The sequence below is a fragment of the Ambystoma mexicanum genome, chromosome 14 (assembly GCF_040938575.1).
Source record: "Ambystoma mexicanum isolate Mex_15411 chromosome 14, UKY_AmexF1_1, whole genome shotgun sequence".
NCBI lineage: Eukaryota > Metazoa > Chordata > Amphibia > Caudata > Ambystomatidae > Ambystoma > Ambystoma mexicanum.
This window is the reverse complement of record NC_090940.1, coordinates 602,958,505-602,977,288: the sequence shown is the minus strand read 5'-3', so window position 1 is coordinate 602,977,288 and position 18,784 is coordinate 602,958,505. Positions and strand designations below refer to the sequence as shown.

Sequence of the window (18,784 nt, the reverse complement as noted above, 5' to 3'; positions counted from 1 at the left end):
GAGCACGGACCCGGGGATCGAACCTGTGTTGCTCCGGTGTCGTCTTGCTTCCAAGGCGAGCATGTTCCCCCTGAGCTATCCTCCCGGGTGTCCCCCACTTCTCTTAGTCGTGGTAATGGGGGTTAGTGGTTGTGGGAGTATCGCCCGCTTCCATTAAACTGAGAGTGGGAGACAAGAAAGATTTAGGTAAAGAAAAAAAAAGGAAAAGGAACCCTGCAGCGCTTGTGCCGAGGTGGGAACTGTCGCTGCAGTATCGAGGGAAGTCAGCGGCACACTTCCGTTTGTCCCGCGGTTAAGATAATTGGGTAGGGGGGGCGCAGTAGGGGGATGCAGGTCACAGTGAGCTATCTGATCACTGCACCACACCATAATGGTCATTGACATTTTCATCAGCGGAATTACGGGCAGGACAGTGATCTAATAGATTCCTTAGCCAGTAGCTTGTTTCCAGATGCAAATACTACGACTAGGACTTTGTCTCCTGCTTGGAAATGGAGCAGCTGTGCTTCTTGGTTGTCAAGTCTGTTCTGTTTCTTCTAGCTTTGTTGTAGGTGTTGTCTCACCAGTGATGGTACTAACTAGGTGCATGTTTGCAGGTCCTGCACGAGGCAGGACAATTTGTGAGGGGTCAGCAATGAGAGGCGGACCCAAAGTTGAAATATTCTCAATATTCGACATCTTTATTGAAATAAAACGGGTTTAGAAAATGGCCTATCTTGCCCTAGACAAAGGAGACTGTCCCTACCTATGAAAACAAAACTAAAATAAGTTGACCTTGTATCCATTTCTCCAGCACTCACACTAAAATATGAAAGCAAAAGGTACTATACAATTTCTATCGTCACTTCAATCAAGTTGTGCAAATACAATACATATACATTTTCAACAAAACAACCCTTGTCTCCAGGATTTCGTTTCCTGTCCCCAGAATGTTTTCAGGAAAAGAAATTTGAAATACTCTCTTTCACCAAAATTCCATTAAGGGTAATGACAATTACATTGTTTCACCAAAGTTCCATTAAGAGTAATGAAGATATTTCGTTCCTGAGTATTTTCCCTAAGATGACAAGACAAAAGTTCTTTTTACACGATGGGGTGCAATGAATTAAAAGACAGTCTTTTATAGTCTTTAGGATGGCCAAAGTAAAATGTTCCGTTTTAATAAAGGTTTGCTATAACAAACTTCTTTTCCAAAAAAACCTCGGGTTTCCTGGTGTACTTCCCTGCCAGGAATTCCTTCACTGAAATATCCAATTTCAACCAAGAGTTAATAGAACAAAAAAAACGTGTTTTCAACACAACATTGAATTTCCTGGTACACTCACTTGCCAGGAATATACTCCTTTTAGTTCACAAGGTTCCTCTGGTGTACTCTCCTGTGAGGTATCTTTTCCCAAGGATGGTTCAACTGAAAACTCTAGATATCCTGGTTTACTCACCTGCCAGGAATATCTCCCTTTTAACTCAGACAGATCCCCTGGTGTACTCTTCTCCCAGGTTTCTCTCTCAAAAAGGTTTCACCACCTGATACTCTTATCAGGCCTCTCAACAACATTTACATTTCTCTTAAATGTCTTCACACTTGTACCTCTTAGGGTGGCACAACCTTGTTGACTTCAGTTAGCATTTGCCCCAATTTTCTGACATTCCTTATGGAAGTGTTTGCTCACGCTCTTTCTGCCAATCTCTTTTACAATGTTTCTTGATTCTTGGCAATGCTTGTGCCAGGTTTCCCCCAATTGACAACTCATGTCAGGAGAAGTGTATAACCTCTGCCTCTCTGTTTCTCTTAGAATATCTTTTGGCTTTTGGCAATGCGGGTTCAAGGTTTCCCCCCAGCTGACAGCTCTTATCAGGAGAAATGCCCTGGGTTTGTCCTCTTGTTCTCTCTGTACCTCTATCTGGCCGGTATTCAAAACATTTACTTAATTTTCCACACACCTTTTGGAACGCCCCAGGGTGACCATTATCAAAGGGCCAACTCACTGGTTTCTCCTGGCGGCTCCGACTTGTGGTTCACTGGAGTAGCAGAGTTTTTCTTTGGATACGACATTCGCAGCTTGTCGGGCACCCTTTCAGATCCTCTGCTGGCTTAGTGGTTCCTCACTGATACGTTGCTGCTTTCTAGATTGGCAGCGTTGTGGACATTTTTCTGCGGTTGCCGACACCTTTGCTGCCCATCTCTGGAGCCGTTAACTTCCGCTGGGACTACCGCCACTCCGTTACGTTGGGGTGACAAATGGCAGTGCGGGAGCACCTCTCTCCTTTAGCCTGGCACAGTCCTGCATGTCTGGCTCTCTCCGGGGCTGTACTTTCTGCTCGGCACATTCTGCAGCCCGATCGGGCTTCTCCTTCACTTTCTCCTTCCTGTTTTTTAGTCCCTGATTTAAATGTCCCACGCAGTTCAATGAATGGACAACAACTAGACTGCACGTTACTAGTGACATTACTGTTAATCTTTATGAACTCTCTACCCCTCTTCTTCGTCCCAGTACTTAAAGCTGAGTCATTCATGTTTTACAACATTTACACATACAATCCTGTGATAGTGATCTCGACAACGCCAACTCCTAGAGCGTTTCAAATTCAAACATAGATATAATAATGTTTACAGATATAATTTAGCATTTTAAACCATCATTATTATTGCAGCCCTCTAATTAGGGCATATATTTGCAAACACCGCTCTTCTCATCCAGGCCCTAACTAAATAATTAGAAACTGCAAAAAATATGTCTATTGCACCTCCCCTTTTACACAGTTCTTCCGTTACAATCAATGAAACAATGCCTTTATTCCCTTGTTGCTTTGCCTAATATCGGCATAAAGAGGACATACGAAAGGAAAGTGCTGTCGGGATGAAAGGGGCACACATCTGGTTATTTGTTGTTCCTACGGGCTTAGACTACCGCTAATGGTAGAGTACCTAGGTGCATGTTTACATACAGTTCTCTCTGGAGTGGACTTTCAACAAAATGCAAGTATTCTTCCAGGGAATAACCTGGGTTAATGTACAAAAAGGCATACCCCCATTGCTAAGTGCAAACACTTAGATACATACTGGCCCCACATCAAGTCTGTGTGCACTTCAATAACAAGTTGTCTGCTACAGCCATTGATGGTCTCTGGATTACTGCAAAGTTCTTCTAGAGTTAGCAGGTAGAGAACAATTTTAATGGTAGGGCGTTTTGGTAGAAGAAAACATCATTAACAGCTGCGCCATATTTCAAGAGAGTGTCACAGGACCAGATGCACCCATAACACCGGACTGGCTTTAGGGCTATTTGTTCCCTGATGCCATCAGACCAAGTTCCATGTACAGCAGAATATTGGGCGTGCTTTTGGTAACCCACAACAACTTTTAAAAAAGTTTTTTGCAGTCGCCCAAAGGGCTAGAACCTTAGTATGCCCCCATAGGTCTGCTCCATAAAGAGAACCTACCAACGCCTGGGCTCTACACATTGGCCATAAACTGCTCCTGCAAGAAACCATCCAATGCAATCCTTCTTCAAATTATCGACAGCGTGGGCAGACCCACGCAGGCGCTTCCCCATCCAAAAGGATGATGTGCACCTACCCCGCCAATCTTACACACAGCCCTCACATTCTCATACCTCCTCCCACCGCCCCGTCTGCCCCAATCCTAATTCCTAGATAGTCAAATTGGCACCATCTATGTTAATTTCCATTCGTGACCGTCACTCCCGCTCTCTGCCACATCTCACTATTTTTTTTGTTTGCATTTACTTCCAAACCTTTATTCCTGCAAAATTTTACAAAATGATCTGTCTGTTTTATAAGACCAGATGGGGTTTCGGGACATAAGGACCACGTCATCGGCAAAAAAAAACGGATGCCAATCTTTTCACAACCAAGAGATGGCGCATCTGAAATGTTTATTGGGAATTTAGTCAGCAAACCATCAGAAAACAGGTTGAGAAGGAGAGGGGCAAGTGGACACCCTTTTTAACCGGAACGTTCTGGTAGTCTCCCCACCTAGGCTCCATCTTACTCTTGCCGATGACCCTTCATACAAATACATTATCGCTTTCAGAAAAGGGAGGGACGTTTCTTTAACAAATAAGCTTCGTCATAGTGCAGATCTAGGTATATAGTCAAAGGTGGCTTTTAGATCAATAAAAAGTGAGTGTAGAGTACCACCCTTGATGGCCACATACTTATTCACAAAAAATGTAAGTCTGAGGGCATGGTATGTAGTGCTCACCCCTTTTGCAAAGCCAGCCTGAAGGTGGCCTAAAGCATCAGTCTCTATTGCCCACATTTCTAATTTTGTTTGCTGGATTTTACCAAAACCTTTGCTGCTAGCATCTAGTAGGAAGATCATCTTATAGTTCCCATGATAACCAGGATCCCATTTATTGAAGATAGGAACGATCTCTGCCACTTGCCACCACGGAGGTGACTGGCCTCTTTTTAAGTATGGTCTTAACTAATAACCAGAAATATGGCACTCATATTACTGGCTCACTCATGTGAAGGTCCACTGGAATAAAATCAGGACCTGGAGCTTTTCCTCTAGACTGTTTATAAATGGCTTCAAAAACCTTCTCCTTTATCAATTCTAACAGATTCTGAAATGTCTTGTTAAGCCTTTCCACCAAGCCACCCGTTTGGGGCCTGTACATGGATTTACATGAGGTGTCTATATGGAGGAAATTCAGGTGAGTGGTATGCTTTGAAATGAAAGTGGTCTCCTGGTCTTTACAAATTTCCCTTGAGAAAGCCACTCAGCAATGATACAGGGCTTAATGTGTTAGGTGGTGTACTTCTAGGTGTAAAATAATCTGCGTATTGGATATCATAGTATACAATAACTAAAGTGTACTTTTGGAAGGTCTTAAAGTAGGGAATATGAATAATAGGGAGGGGTTGCAAGTGCCTCAACCCTCTATAACTCAATCAATATTGTTTCCTACAGAATAGGGCAGACTATGCACTAATGCTTGCTTTGTCTTTAAATCCCAGGCCGAATTAATTGGTAGAGGACGGTTTCCAGGCTCTTGTCTATACCCTGGTGTCACATTGCCAAGTTGGAGTGCGCCAGATCCAGAACTACCTTTTTTAAAGGGAGGTGGGACAGTAGCTGGGGGCACCATTGCTTCCTCCTGGTGTGGTTATTCTCTACACGATATAGAAGACTGCATTGCTCTTGAAAATAGTGGCAGGATTATTGAAGACCTTCCTTCTGAGTGATTACATCTTTGAATGTGGACCAATGTGTCATTCCTCTGGACTAGGGTAAAGTTGGGACCAGGGACATTGCTTATCAGGGTATCGTAAGGGGGTAAGGCCTACTTCTAGAACCTGGAGGACAGTAGTTGCTTCTTGTCCTGGGATTTTAAGGTGGACCCAAAGCTGCCTTCCCTATGCTGTGTTGGGCTGGAGACCTTGTGTTTCCAACATCAAACCTGGACATGCATGTTCTTATATGACCTATGTAATAGAGTCCCCTTTCTGCATGATAACATTTGGTTTCTATAATTAAATAGTAAAATATTAACCTCGAAATGTAGTCACCATCTATTTCACCAGCCCTTACATCAATACTATATCTGAGGGAGAGCCCTGACTTAGCCTCACCATTGATATTCTGTGCCTTGTTGGCACTAGCTAGACCTCTGAAGAGATCAAAACTGGCTGTGCCTGTAGTAGTTTGAAAGAGCAGGTGAGCAATTGGTCTAACTTTTTTACTTGGAGAGTTCCATCCAGATAAGATGGCAGGCCTCCATTAATCCCACTTCTAACACCATCTATCACAGGGTCATTGTTTTATCTTCCTCATCAACTGACTCTCATACAATCCTAACATTGTGTAGACAAGGCATAACATTTGACATCCTGAGTTTCTATGACCCGTACATGCTATTTCCCTTCTATACAAGTAAAGGCTGGCAGCACCTGGCATCAAAGGATAATATGACTGTGATAATAATGTCAACAGGCACAGCAATGCAGAACATTTCTTCCACATAAAGTATGTAGGTTTGGCCCAATATTTTTGTGGTACAGTAATTTATGATTGCTATCTTGACAATTAGACAAGAAGGTAGATGATATAATGAATGGTGGGGTGCATCTCAGATGAGTGCAATAGGGGATATCCTTGAGAAATGTAATACTTTATGGTACTTCGAATTGATTTTTTTCCAAAGGTTCTCCAACTTCAAGTTCTGGCTTGAGAGCTTAACAGTGGTTAATTAACATCATTCATGGTATGCTATCACATTTCTTTTTCAATGGCCCAGTAACTAAAGCTGTTGGTAGTCTGTTTCAAAATGGGGAACCTCTTACAAATGGATTCAAGTCTATACCATTTTTCAATTAAGGATACAGCTTAATGATAAGCATATTCGAGTATATCCATAATTAAGTGTTATAATGTTTATTGTTAACTATAAATAACTACAATACAGTATAATAGGGGTGTTGGCTGTTCACAGGGCTCAAACATGTGCTATTGTAGTAACTACAAATTGTAATTAATCCCGGCCTTATATCTGACTAGGATAGGTAAGACAAACAAAATACTTTTACAGAACTGCCCTAAGATTCACTGATCCTGGTAGAATTGGTCAATGTAAACTCTCCCGTTTGATTGTTTTAGATTATATTCTAAAGGATACGTCTTTTTTTGGAACTATCCACTTTGTTAGTGGTTCTATCAGAGCACTGTGATACTGAATGGAGACAAACAAACTATGTACTTCTCGGTAACGTTCTTTCTGATGGATGCTCCTCCAACGGATTTCTCCTCTATGATATCCCCATCCCAACATAGCTGTTCTCCGGAAACATTTCCGCTGCCAGTGGGAGCAGGGTGGCTCTGCGTCGGCTCCACTCTACGCATCTACATGGCCAGTGCCCAACATGACTTCGGGGCCAGTATATACAGCCATGCCACGCCCCGTGGCCTCAGTTCCACTGTTTTCCCTAGCACTCTGAAGCAGATGACAGTAGAAGCAATGGTGCACTAGCTCTCCACACAGAGGGGCCAGTAGGAAGGGTGATGAGGAATCCATGGGAGGAGCATCCATCCGAAAGAACTTAGAGGTAAGTAATTTGTTCTTCTAATGGGTTCCTTCCTTGCACAGATTCCTCATCTATGATAGATTCACAAAGCAGTATGTAATCTGGAGGGAGAGAGGGACGGACGAAGCAATGGAAGCACCTAAACCAAAAAACTCTGGAGGACTGCCCTGCCAAAATGGGCATCCTGGCCTGTGAGGGAAGCTGAACAGTAATGCTTAGCCCATGTGTGCAAAGACACCCACATTGCCACCTGGCAAATATCCAGGATTGGTAGTCCCTTCTGCAGGGCAGAGGTGGCAGCCGCTCCTCTGATAGAATGATCTCTGTGATCCCTAGGCATATCCTTGCCAGCAAGATTGTAAACTACTGAGATGCAGAGAATGACCACACGGCCATAGCCCTAGCAGCATGTGCACCAGCGTAACCAACAAAAAGCTGGTAATTCTTCCAAGCCTCCCTAGTACGAGGGGCATAGAATGTAAGGGCCCATACTGGATCCAGCAATGGAATCATTCCTCTTCCTTGGAAGGGTGAGGGGGAGGATAAAAAACACAGGAAGGTGGATCTTATGAGACAGATGGAAATCCGATACCACCTTCGGCAAAAAGGAAGGCCTCACTCTGCATGTCAAATTCTCTTTGGAAAAAAACAATTAGGGAGGTAAAACAGACAAAGTCTGATGCTCACTCATCCATCTCGCAGAAGTGTTGACAACCAAGAAAATCACCATAAGGTTGAGTAACCTAATAGAACAGGAATGAAGGGGTTGAAACGGAGCCCCCATAAGAAACGTTAAAGCTAAATTTGAATCCTACGCTGGAATCACAAACTGGAAGGGAGGAAACTGGTTACCCAAACCCCACAAGTAATGCATAACAGTGGGGAATAAGAAGAGCAAGCCCAGTTCCAGGGACCTCTTGAAAACTGAAATAGCATCACGGTAACCCTTTACAGTGCCAATCTGCAGACCGGCGTGGGCCAAGGAAAGCAGAAAACCCAATACAGGGGACAGAGGACAGGATAAAGGATCCAGGTCCCACTCCTGGCACCAAACTGAAAATGTACGCCACCTGCAAGCATAAATGGATTTTGTAGCGGGACCTGTGCCTCAGCCTCTCAGAAGCCAGGCATGAAGGTTCAGGCTACTGAGGTACGGGTGGAGGACCCACCACTCCGACTGGGAGAGCAAGTCGACTCTCCTCGGAAGATACCAGGGAGGGCAGATGGCCATGTTCAGCAACTCCGGCTATTATGCTCTCCAGGCCAAGTCCAGAGCGATCAGCATCATCGTGGTTCCAAATATGCACAACCACCTGGGAACAGTGTCCAGTTAAAGTTTTGAAAACAAAAGGATCGAATGCCAAAGGTGAGAGTGAATTCAACCGAAAACAAAAGGATCGATAAAAAAAAATGTCAATGTATATATATTTTTTTGCTCTAGTTTAGCTTAAAAAAGGTGTTTTTACACCAAAAACAAGGGCTTTGGGGGGGGACCCCCCCAAAAAAATAAAAAGAAAATAACATTTTGATCCTTTTTTTCAGTCGAATTGACTCGACCCTTTTGTCATTCGACCCTTTTGAGTCGATACTATAACCTATAACCCCTGGGAACCAGTGGAATGGTAGGGATTGGTAGGAACACATAAAGCAGGTTGAAAGTCCACCCGGCCGTCAGTGCGTCCCCAGAGCTCCCTGACGAGGAAATTTCCTGGATTTGAACAACTCACACTTCCTGTTGGAACTGGAAGCAAAGAGGTCCACTTGAGGAGTTCCCCAAAAGGAGATCTCCTCCAGAACTTCCTGACAGAGTTCCAACTTGTGGGAGGCTGAACAAATCTGCTCAAAGCATCAGCTGTGACATTATTGTCTGGCCAGCTAGGCCTCCATCAGAGAGACACCGTTCTCCATTGCCCAGAACCCCAGTTGCATTGTTTTCCTGCACAGAGGCAAAGACCCCACACCATGTTGTGGTGCATGGCTACTTTGTTGTCTTTCAGGACCAGCACTGTCTTGCCATTCACAGGGTGGAGGAAAGCGACCAGGGCCAGCCTAATCGCTCTCAGCACCAGCAAGTTGATGTGTTCCTGAGACTCTGCGGGAAACCACAGTCCGCTCACCATTCGGTCCAACCAGTCAGAATTGCGTCCATCTCAATCATCACGTGGGGCCAAGGTCGATGAGCACATTTTCTTGCACGGCCCACCATGCAAGATTCTGAGTGACCTGGTTTCGAGACCTGTAAAAGGACCCGACATATGGACCTGAAACGCAACCATTGGCAACTTAGAAGCCACTGAAGCAATTTATGAAAACCTTCGGGGCAAAGGAAAGCCTGAACGGTAGGACCTTGATATGGTAATGATGTTGACCCACTATGAACCTTAGGTACTTCCTGTTCTTTTGATGAATCGGCACATGGAAGTAGATACCCTGAATGTTCAGGGAAACCAACTAGTCCTGCAGATCGAGGGCTTGTAAAATATGTGCTAGAGCAACCACATGTCCTTGCATAGGAATAAGTTTAGCAACCGCAGATCCAGAATGAGCACAAGCCTCAATCCTTCTTCAGAACCAGAATATAGGTGCAGTACCACCTCTTCCGTCGTTCTGAGTGCAGAGCCAGCTTGATCGCACTTTTTGACAGAAGCTGGTGGACATTTTCAGGAGGATAGGACCGGCAGGGATCTGGCATGCTGCCTCCTTACCATCAGGGACCAAGGACAGGAAACCGTTCTTCACCTCTCCCTCCCATAGGCACTCAGCCACATTGGCCACTGCTGTCCAAAGGCTGAAGGAGAACTTCACCAAGACTGCGAGTTGCAAACACCTTCTTGCTTGATGCGTCAAACCTCTTAATCTCCCTGTCCGGTAGAAGGTAGAAGTCTTCAGGCTAGCAATCGCTGCCTGAACCACCAAGCTTTCAGTCAATGCATGGGAGGAAAGAAAAGCTGGGTTCGACTGAGCGGGCGGTGCTTCCTCAACAGATCCCGGTCCACTGCCGGAACAGAGGCAGGCTTCCCCACACCTCCAAAATGGGAGCCTCCAGTGCCACGCTGAAGGGCATGAGTGTCTCTTTCCTGAGGGCATTATCCAGAATATCACAAAGTTTGTACTGAACCTTAGACCTGGACAGAGCAGATAGCCCCAGAGTACTGGCCACCTTAGCCATGAAGCCCTGGAAGTGACCTTGAGGCTTTCCTGGGGAGGGAGCTGGCAGAATGTCCATCAGTGGGGAGGTGTTGAGGTCACTGGCAGCCTGCAAGTACTTACCCAAGCCCAGCATGTCCACGCCTTCCCCGTAGAAATGTTTCAGGAACACTCTCATATCTGTAGAACCCATAGGATCCAGTCCAAATGAGACCTGGTTTCCCTCCTTGCCAAAGATGTCGTATATCTTAGACAAAAACATATCCCTTGGGAGCGGGACGTATTCCTGCAGAGCTGCGGCTTCCACAACACTGGTCAGCGCTGACAACGTCGCAGAGGGTGCCGGTGCCGGCACTAAGGTTGCTTCTCCACAAGGCAGGGCCTGTTAGTGGCGAGAGACCTCTGTCTCTGTCTGGTCCAGGCCCGAGCACTTAGAGATGCAGGAGTTGTCCCCAGAGGGCACCCTGCCAGTCGCAACAGACACAGTGGGAACCTGTGGCATCAAAGCCGAAGCTGATGGGCCCATCACCTGCGCAACAGGCAATGAGGCCGGAGCTGCTGGCGCCTTGGTGAAGATGTCGAACATCTTCAGGCGGAAGGTCTCCCATTCCTACTGCTTCGAGGATTGACTTGGAAACGGTACATGACCTGTTCGCTCACGGGACTCCCTGGAGCGATGGCTCTTCTTCTTCTTCAAAGAGGATGATGAATGTCAGTGTAAGGACTCACTGAGGGAGCAGGAACTCTATGGATGCTTCTTCTTTTCCTTTATCATGCGCGGAGTTGCTTGTTCTTCGGAGCGTCGTTCCACACTGTGCAGCCTCGACCAAGACCGCAGAACCTCACCCTTCGCCTTGTGGACGGATGTGAAGATATGTCCTTTCCCGGGTGGCCTTCAGGTGCATGGACTCGCAGGACCCGCAAACCAAGCTTTCATTGTCCTCACCCAAGCATTGTAGGCAAATCCGGTGTAGAACCGAGACCGACATCTGCAGGCCACACTCTGCAAATTGCTTGGAGCCCGAGGCATTCAACAGAGCAGGCATGGCATTGTTTAGAAAAATAGATGATTGACGAGCGCGTTCCCAATTTGCATGCAGATTGCGTGGGAAAAAGGAACTGAGGTCACACGGCACGAGGCAGCTATGTATACTGGCCCCAACATCATGTCCGGAACAAGGCACGTACAGGCATCGGGAGGAGCCAAAGCAACGCCGTGCCCGTATCCGGAGAACAGCTGCGCTGGGATAGGTATATCATAGATGAGGAATCCATGGTAGGAAGGAATCTATTAGAAAGCGCTGCATGCTCCACCCCGAAGAGGCACTGCGTAGCATAGGTCACAGGAATGGAGGATTCCCTCATGCGCAGAACAGGCACGGCAAAGGAAACAACAACACACACTTTAATTCTGTATCAGGTTGCTGCACAGTCATCAGAAGTGCATATTTCCATTTTACACAATGATTTTTCACAAGGGAGACAAAGACAGGGCAATCCACAAACACACATTGAGGAAGCAGTGCACATTTCTCACTCACACACAAACAAGCACATAACACAGTAGGCCCAGCAGAAGCTCCCCCCACAAACAGTAAAGCTCGCTGACTATACACAGCAGCTCTGCAAGCAAGTAGAGACTGAACCTAGCTCCGTGAAGGTGCTGCTGGGTAGCAAAAGTATTCATTGTTGTTTTATAGCATAGGAATGCAAGGTCGCCTTGAAATGATCCTATTAACATCATTCATTGAGAAGACCTTCTGATGCCCCTAAGAATCCCTTTTCAGGAAATATTCACAACCCCTCTCTGATTAGATGTTGATCCCCCGCAGCCTCCTGCCGACTCTGCTACCCCTTTGCCCCCCACCCGCGTCATGCCACCGATCTTTAAACCCCGCAGCAAGACACCGCCACGCGAATCTGGCTCACCCCCATTGCAAATGCTTCATATCACAGCGACCGCACATTTTCTTGGGAACCGAGTTATGGCGTCCAACATGAACAGAGAGTCTCTGCGAGTGCCATTTTATTATTTATTTATTATCAAACCCTATGCCGTTTCCCGGCGACCATATGTATGGCGACATTATTTATGGGGATACTATAACCTGATACCGGCGTCAAGGCGCTGGTTGCAGCACAAGCCACAAAGCGTTCATCTTGTCAGGCAGTATTAGGAAGGGGAACTTTTGCGTGGTTCACTGGCTGAAGAGACAGGGTTTCACACGTTTTAATAGGCAGAAAATCACTCACATTGAACACCTGTGAATGTACAACGTTGTTTAGGGATACATTAATTTGTGGATGTAGGGGAAGCAACATCTGGCTAAGTCTATTTCAGCAGCCAATTCGGGACTACATCTCCCATCGTTCCTAGCCAGCACAGTGAATGTTGAGGGATCATGGGAGTCGTAGTTCAAAACATCTGGAGCGCTGCAGACTGCAGCCCCCTGGCCTTTTGGGACACAGTCGGAGGGAGGGGACTGTTTCTCATTCTCCTGGTCAAACAGACGTCACAGGTGAAGCTGCTGTGCACAGCCTGGACATGGGAGCAGGTTGTGAAACGCGGTGTAGAAATATTTGATAGAGTCTGTTTGCCCTGAGTGGGCCCATCCGCGAGCGTGTGTACCCACCCCGTTAATTAATAACCGCCGGATGGAGGTGCGCACGAGAATCTTTGGAATAGCCAATATTTACCAAAGCGCTTGAATGGTGGACATTAGCCTTACGCCGTTGACCAGTTAGGAGACCCAGCAAGTAACCGAAGGGAGTCCAGATCGGTAAGAATTTACATTTTAAATCTACATTATACTTCGGGTTTTATCTAAAATGTAGACCTTTAACATGGTGTTTTTTTTCCATTGTAGAAAATGGGAATTTCTAATGTATTGGTCTAAAACAAAATAAGTTCGATAGGGGTGTTACGTGGGGAATTGTCTATATTTGGAAAGCGAGCTGCTTTTGTAGTCGTGTAATCAAGGAAAATCACGCCTGTTTCTTCCATGTTGTTGGGAAACGTACACTCGGATTTTCAGCAAGACAGAAGAGCCATTGTTTAGAACAGCCACCTCGTCTGCCCAACCACATCGCCAAAGATGAGCTAGAGAAGGGCTGCGTGAACCACTGTATGATTAAAAAAAAAAAAAAAAAAAAAAACTAGCATCATCTTGGGGGATAGCTCAGGCGCACCGCGCTCGCCTTGGAAACATGACGATGCGGAGCAACACAGGTTCGATCCCCGGGTCGGGGCGTAGAAACCTCTGGGTAATTAGGCGTGTTATAAATAACCCATTATACTTCAGGAAAGCACTACGCTTTCAGTGTATGGAGAAGACTTCGGTTCAGGGTCCACTCTTGCTGTGCAAGGTGTTCTGATCATAAGGCGCTTTAGACATTAAGGTAAAATTAAAAATGAAGATCCTTACTCTCTAAAAAGTTAAACGAACGTAGAGCATGTTCAAATGGGTAAAGAAGCACGGTCCTTTTTTTAATTCATCAATGTTGAGGCACACCCCAGGTTTTTCTGAAAAAGTACATTTCAGGTTATAAGAAGGCAATGCACAGTTAAGTCTGTTATTGTATTTTATTTGGTTATTTATATAGCGCTCTTTCCCCATTTGTATGGCTTGAATGCGCTATAATGAAACCCGACTGCAACTTGCCCCCTATGTAGCTTAGAAAATAAAAAATACGTTTGCAGTCATGTGATGTGTGACCGTTAGTTGCCTTATTAAAACAACACGCCCCAAAATATAAACACATGCAATTATTATGGCATTTTTCATTCCCCCTTTTCAAGGTTCCTCTGCACCCTTACCAATGTACATTTGATTGGCTAGCGGCCGCTGCCGTTTTTATTTGGTCTTAAGTATCGATTCAGTTTGTATTTTCACAGCATCCTATCCAGTGCCTCTATTGATGCCACTTTGGTAATAAAAAGTGCGCACTTTTAATTAGTTGCTTCGACTGCTGGAACCAATGCCCACCTCTGAGGAAATGCAGGCCCTGTTAAGTATCAAGCAGAAGAAAAGACACCCCAAATGATAGGCGTGACCCAATAACATGCACTGTCCGATGGGTGCCAGTGCGATCCCAGATCTGTAAAGGGCAGACTCCCACATCTGTTTCCCAAAAGTATCTGTTTCCCCTCACATATCTGACCTCTATAAGAAGTCACACTACCAGCTACACCTCCTCATAGGTATCCTTCCTTTCTTCTCCTTCCCCCAGAAGCTCACTGTCTCCAGAGCCCTGGTTCTCTCAAAGCTGGACTACTCTAACAGCCTCTATCTAAATCTTCCTGCCTCTACTCTCTGCCCTTCATCCAGAACAGGACTGCGAGACTTGTCCTTGGCCTCAAGCCCAGGGACTGTATCTCTCCAGGACTGAAATCTCTACACTGGCTCCCAGTGGCTGCGAGGATTAAGTTCAAAACCCTCTGCATTGTCCACAAGGCCTTCTGGGGCCTTGGGCCAAAATACCTTCAACTCTCTCTTCCTAAATATCTTCCTTCTCGAGCTCTTCGCTCATCCACCTGCAACTACCTCAGGGTCAGGCCGCTTCTCCAAGCAACAAGCTGGGGGTAGATCTCTCTCCGCAGCAGGGGCCTCCCTCTGGAACAGCCTTCCTGCCTCCCTGAAACTTGAGGAGAACCATCTCCGGTTCCGGAAGCACCTCAAAACCTTCCTCTTTGCCTCCGCTTTCTCTCCCTCTCTCCCCTGCTAAAATCACTGAACCTGCACTGAATCTGCAACTGGGCCACTCACCGATCTCATGTCCTGGCCCAGCCACTCTTCCCTGCACTACGGGACTGTCTCTGTATCCTACAGCCCCTTCTCCCGGCACTTACCTTGCACTTGCCACCAGCTGGCCCTATTATTTATCTTGTATTCTACTAACCATGTACTGCACTTTCCCCTCTCCCCTTCCCCTTGCACCTTTCCCAGTCCCCCTAGCCTTGCACTTGCGCGATCTGAATAACACCTGGTCTAGTAGGATCGTTGTCTGTCTCCCTTTGTTCCCCCTGCCTCGTCGCGCCTTGAAACACTTGTTTATAGGCGCGTTACAAATGCCATATCATATCTCTTATTTATTTAGTTATTTATTACATTTTTGTAGCGCATTTATATAGCGCACAAGCAGCCCTCTTGACCGACACAGCTAGTCCAAAACAGCTTTAAACAAGCATTTGCCAAGCAAACTGGTTTAGCTTTTGTGTGGTCATAGGAATCACATTTTCCAGGCACTGCCCTAATGGTATTACCTGGCATACAATGGCAACAGCTGACAAATAGTGCTAGTACCTGGGCATATCATAACAGCACCTTTCAAACTCCTGTCTAAGGCCTTTTCAAAAGCCACAACTATTGCCTTTGACGAGGATTGTTTTAACAGGAATTCAATGTAAGTAACAGATGCAAGGACACCCATACTGCTTATAACTCAACTGCTGAAGGCACACTTGGTTAAGACAGTTGTATTACACTGGGAACTGGCGTATCTGTTTTTTTTTTATTGCTGCAATTAAGCTATTACCTTTGTGAAGGCTGCCCAGAAAGCACAGCGTTAGACATGGAGATGTCTGTGGGATGTGTTTTGGGTGTGGTGGGGCAGGCAGAGGGTGGGAATGACCTCGGGACTAGCGTGGCCGTGGGCAGTTAATGGGTGGGTAAATAACCAAACACACACAGGCTGTGTATCCGTCCTCAAATCTCATCTCTCTATTATCTTCACCTCACATGCTTATATCAGCTGACAAAGGTAAACCAGTAACACCGAATTCCATAAGTAAACTTGGTTTTAGTTTTGGCCTATCGTAACAGTATTGCTAGAATACTGTATATACTCACGGTGCCCATCCTACTAATGTTCTGAAGTTCAATTGTATGGCTGTAGAGGAAACATATTTAATTGGAGAGAAATATACTGTACTGCTTTTAACAATATTCAATGTAATAGTTTAATAGCACAAGCATAGTAACAATGATCATATTCACATCATATTAAATTCTTAGTAATTTTCTTATTACATTTGAGAGACAAATGTAAGACCTAAGTAGTTAGATTAGGAACATTTCCTTAAGTTCCCTTCAGTGCCTAGTGTGATGTCACATGTACTGCGGGAGACCGGGGTCACGTGACTGGGTCGGGACTTGAACAATAAAGGAATCACTGGAACTGCGTGTACAACTCCAGTCCGGATTTATGCACTATACCAGCGTGTTGTGTGTTATTGCTGCGCTCCAGGTTAAGAGCCCGTGCGGGCCTGTGTTTGTCTTTCTGGGCCTCCCCCATTATCAGAGGCCGGGGCGAAGGAGAGTAGAACACTGGCGATGAGGATAACTCTCTGCCACGCGTGCAGAGCGCTGACGCAGTCTCAGAATCTCTACGCTCAAGCCGTATGCAGCGGACCAGCAGAGCCAATCTACAAGATTCCTTCTTCCTCATCAGACAAGATTTCCAACGTTCCGGTAAGCGCTGAAGCTTTCAGAACGTTCCACAAACAAACAAACGTTTACATTCATACGCGTAACAACGCGACCGGAAAGGAAAGCTAATTTCGACCTGGACCACGCACGCAATTAAATCAAAGACTTTTCGGAACTTTCCACCAACACTCGAACGTTCTGCTCATACGCGCGTCCACGCAGCGGAAAGCAAGGCTCATTCTGGCCCAGACCACACTCGATTTTCAGCATCAGAACACTCAAAATTGAGCGTTACAAGCCAAATTGCTTTCACTAAATCAAGGTCCACTGCCAACAGACTCCCCATGCAACACGTCTGCGCTCATGGCTCAGACTTTATTCCAGTGACATAGAGTGAACACACATCACTGCCACCACCTTGTCCAGCACAAATACAAGCCCAGCAAGGGTAGGAGCTAGTCCCTCAGACAGGAGAAGCAACATCCTCAAGCCTGATCGGCAAGACCCCTTACAAACCACACTCATGGGAGCATTTGACCCATATGCCACAGGAGCTGCAATCCTCTGGGGCATTTGGTTGCAGCAGATCAAATTGCAGGTCACTGAGGACAGAAAAAAGCACACATTCCTCCTACTCAACATCGGGGCAGTAACACACTCCCTAACAACAGTGCCGCTGATGACTACGACACAGCCAAGCTATCACTAACCAGAAAATTCAAACCAGATCTTAAACCCGATTATGAGAGGTTCCACTTCTGCATGGCCAGGCAACGCGAAAAAGAGACCTTTGACAACTTCCACGCTAGATTGACAGAAATGGTGGTGGGGTGTGAGTTTCCAAATGAAGAATTTGCAATCCGCCTCCAAGTCATAAATGGTTTGACGTCTGAGAAGCTGGGGAGAGCCATGCTCTCTGAGAAGAACATCCCGCTAACTAGCATCCTCGAAGTGGGTCGACTTTGAGAATGCACAGACGACCAAGTGGCGGTGATAAAAGTGGCTATCCAGTGTCTACCTCTAGACAACCCCTAGAAAAACGAGGAAGTCGCACCCATAAAGAGACAACAAGCTAACCGAGAACAAGAAGAGAAACGCTCAAACTACTCAGAACGCATCCGCCCACGGGAGCGAAACGACACATGCAAGAGCTGCGGCGGCCCATGGCATCGAGAAGAACCATGCCCAGCATTGGGTGTAACATGCTGCAAGTGCAACCGTCTAAACCATTTCGCCGCTGTATGCCTACAGACCCCCAGCCCGAGGGACGTAGACCGGCAACAACACGACCAGCGAAGCGGTTCCACTCAACAAGGACCTTTGCGCCAACCAAGAGGAAGAGGCAGAGCAAGAGCAGTTGACAGCTCACATAGATCACCCAGCAGCAGCAAGAGCAAAGACAGTGAAAAGAGTGTCTCACCTGACAGGCGCGGAAAGGAGAGGAAGAGATCCGTCAAGAAAAAACACCGGGTGCATATGATATCCACAGTTAAACCACGCAAAACAAAACATGGTAAGACTAAGAAACAAAGGAAACATCCCTCCTGCACAGTCATGGCAGATGGAGACCCTATGAAAGTAGACATTGACAAGGGAGCAACCGTAAACAAAATGCCAACGCACATTCAACAAGCTCAACCCTAGGCCACCACTCCAAGACAGAAGAGTGCAATTATTTGCATATGTCTGCAAGAAACCACTGCCAGTACAAGGTTTTTTCTGATCGAACCTATCATACGACAACACCACATGCCGAATGAGAATCGACATAGTAGATGCAGGGTTAGAGATGCTACTGAGCTGTCGAACAGCTGAGAAACTGCACCTGATCCATTTCACCTTCAGCATACAGCCAACAGAGATTGAACACCTTCTCAAAAAGCATCATCGAGTATTCCAAGGCATTGGATGCCTCAGAGGCAGGACCATCAAGCTGCATATCGATCAAACGATTGAGCCAAAAGCAGTGCGACACTGCTGAGTCACCTTTCATATGAGGGAAGCAGTTGAGAAGGAGTTGGAGAAATTAGAGAAAGCCGGCATCATTGAGAAAATATCAGCGCCGACCCCATGGGTTTCGGCTATGGTAGTAGCGCAAAAACCAAAACAACCCAACACCGTGAGGATTTGCATAGATATGAGGCTCCCGAACGCAGCAA

General features: G+C 46.1%; 1 protein-coding gene across 1 annotated transcript in view; it reads left to right on the top strand.

Moving 5' to 3' along the window:
- SERPINA10 (serpin family A member 10) overlaps window positions 1-18,784 on the top strand; it is a 134,225-nt gene that overhangs the window by 75,654 nt on the left and 39,787 nt on the right. Inside the window, exon 6 of the mRNA XM_069638341.1 lies at window positions 4,611-4,682. Within this exon, the coding sequence (XP_069494442.1) occupies window positions 4,611-4,682 (72 nt within the window). The remainder of the gene's footprint in view (window positions 1-4,610; window positions 4,683-18,784) is intronic.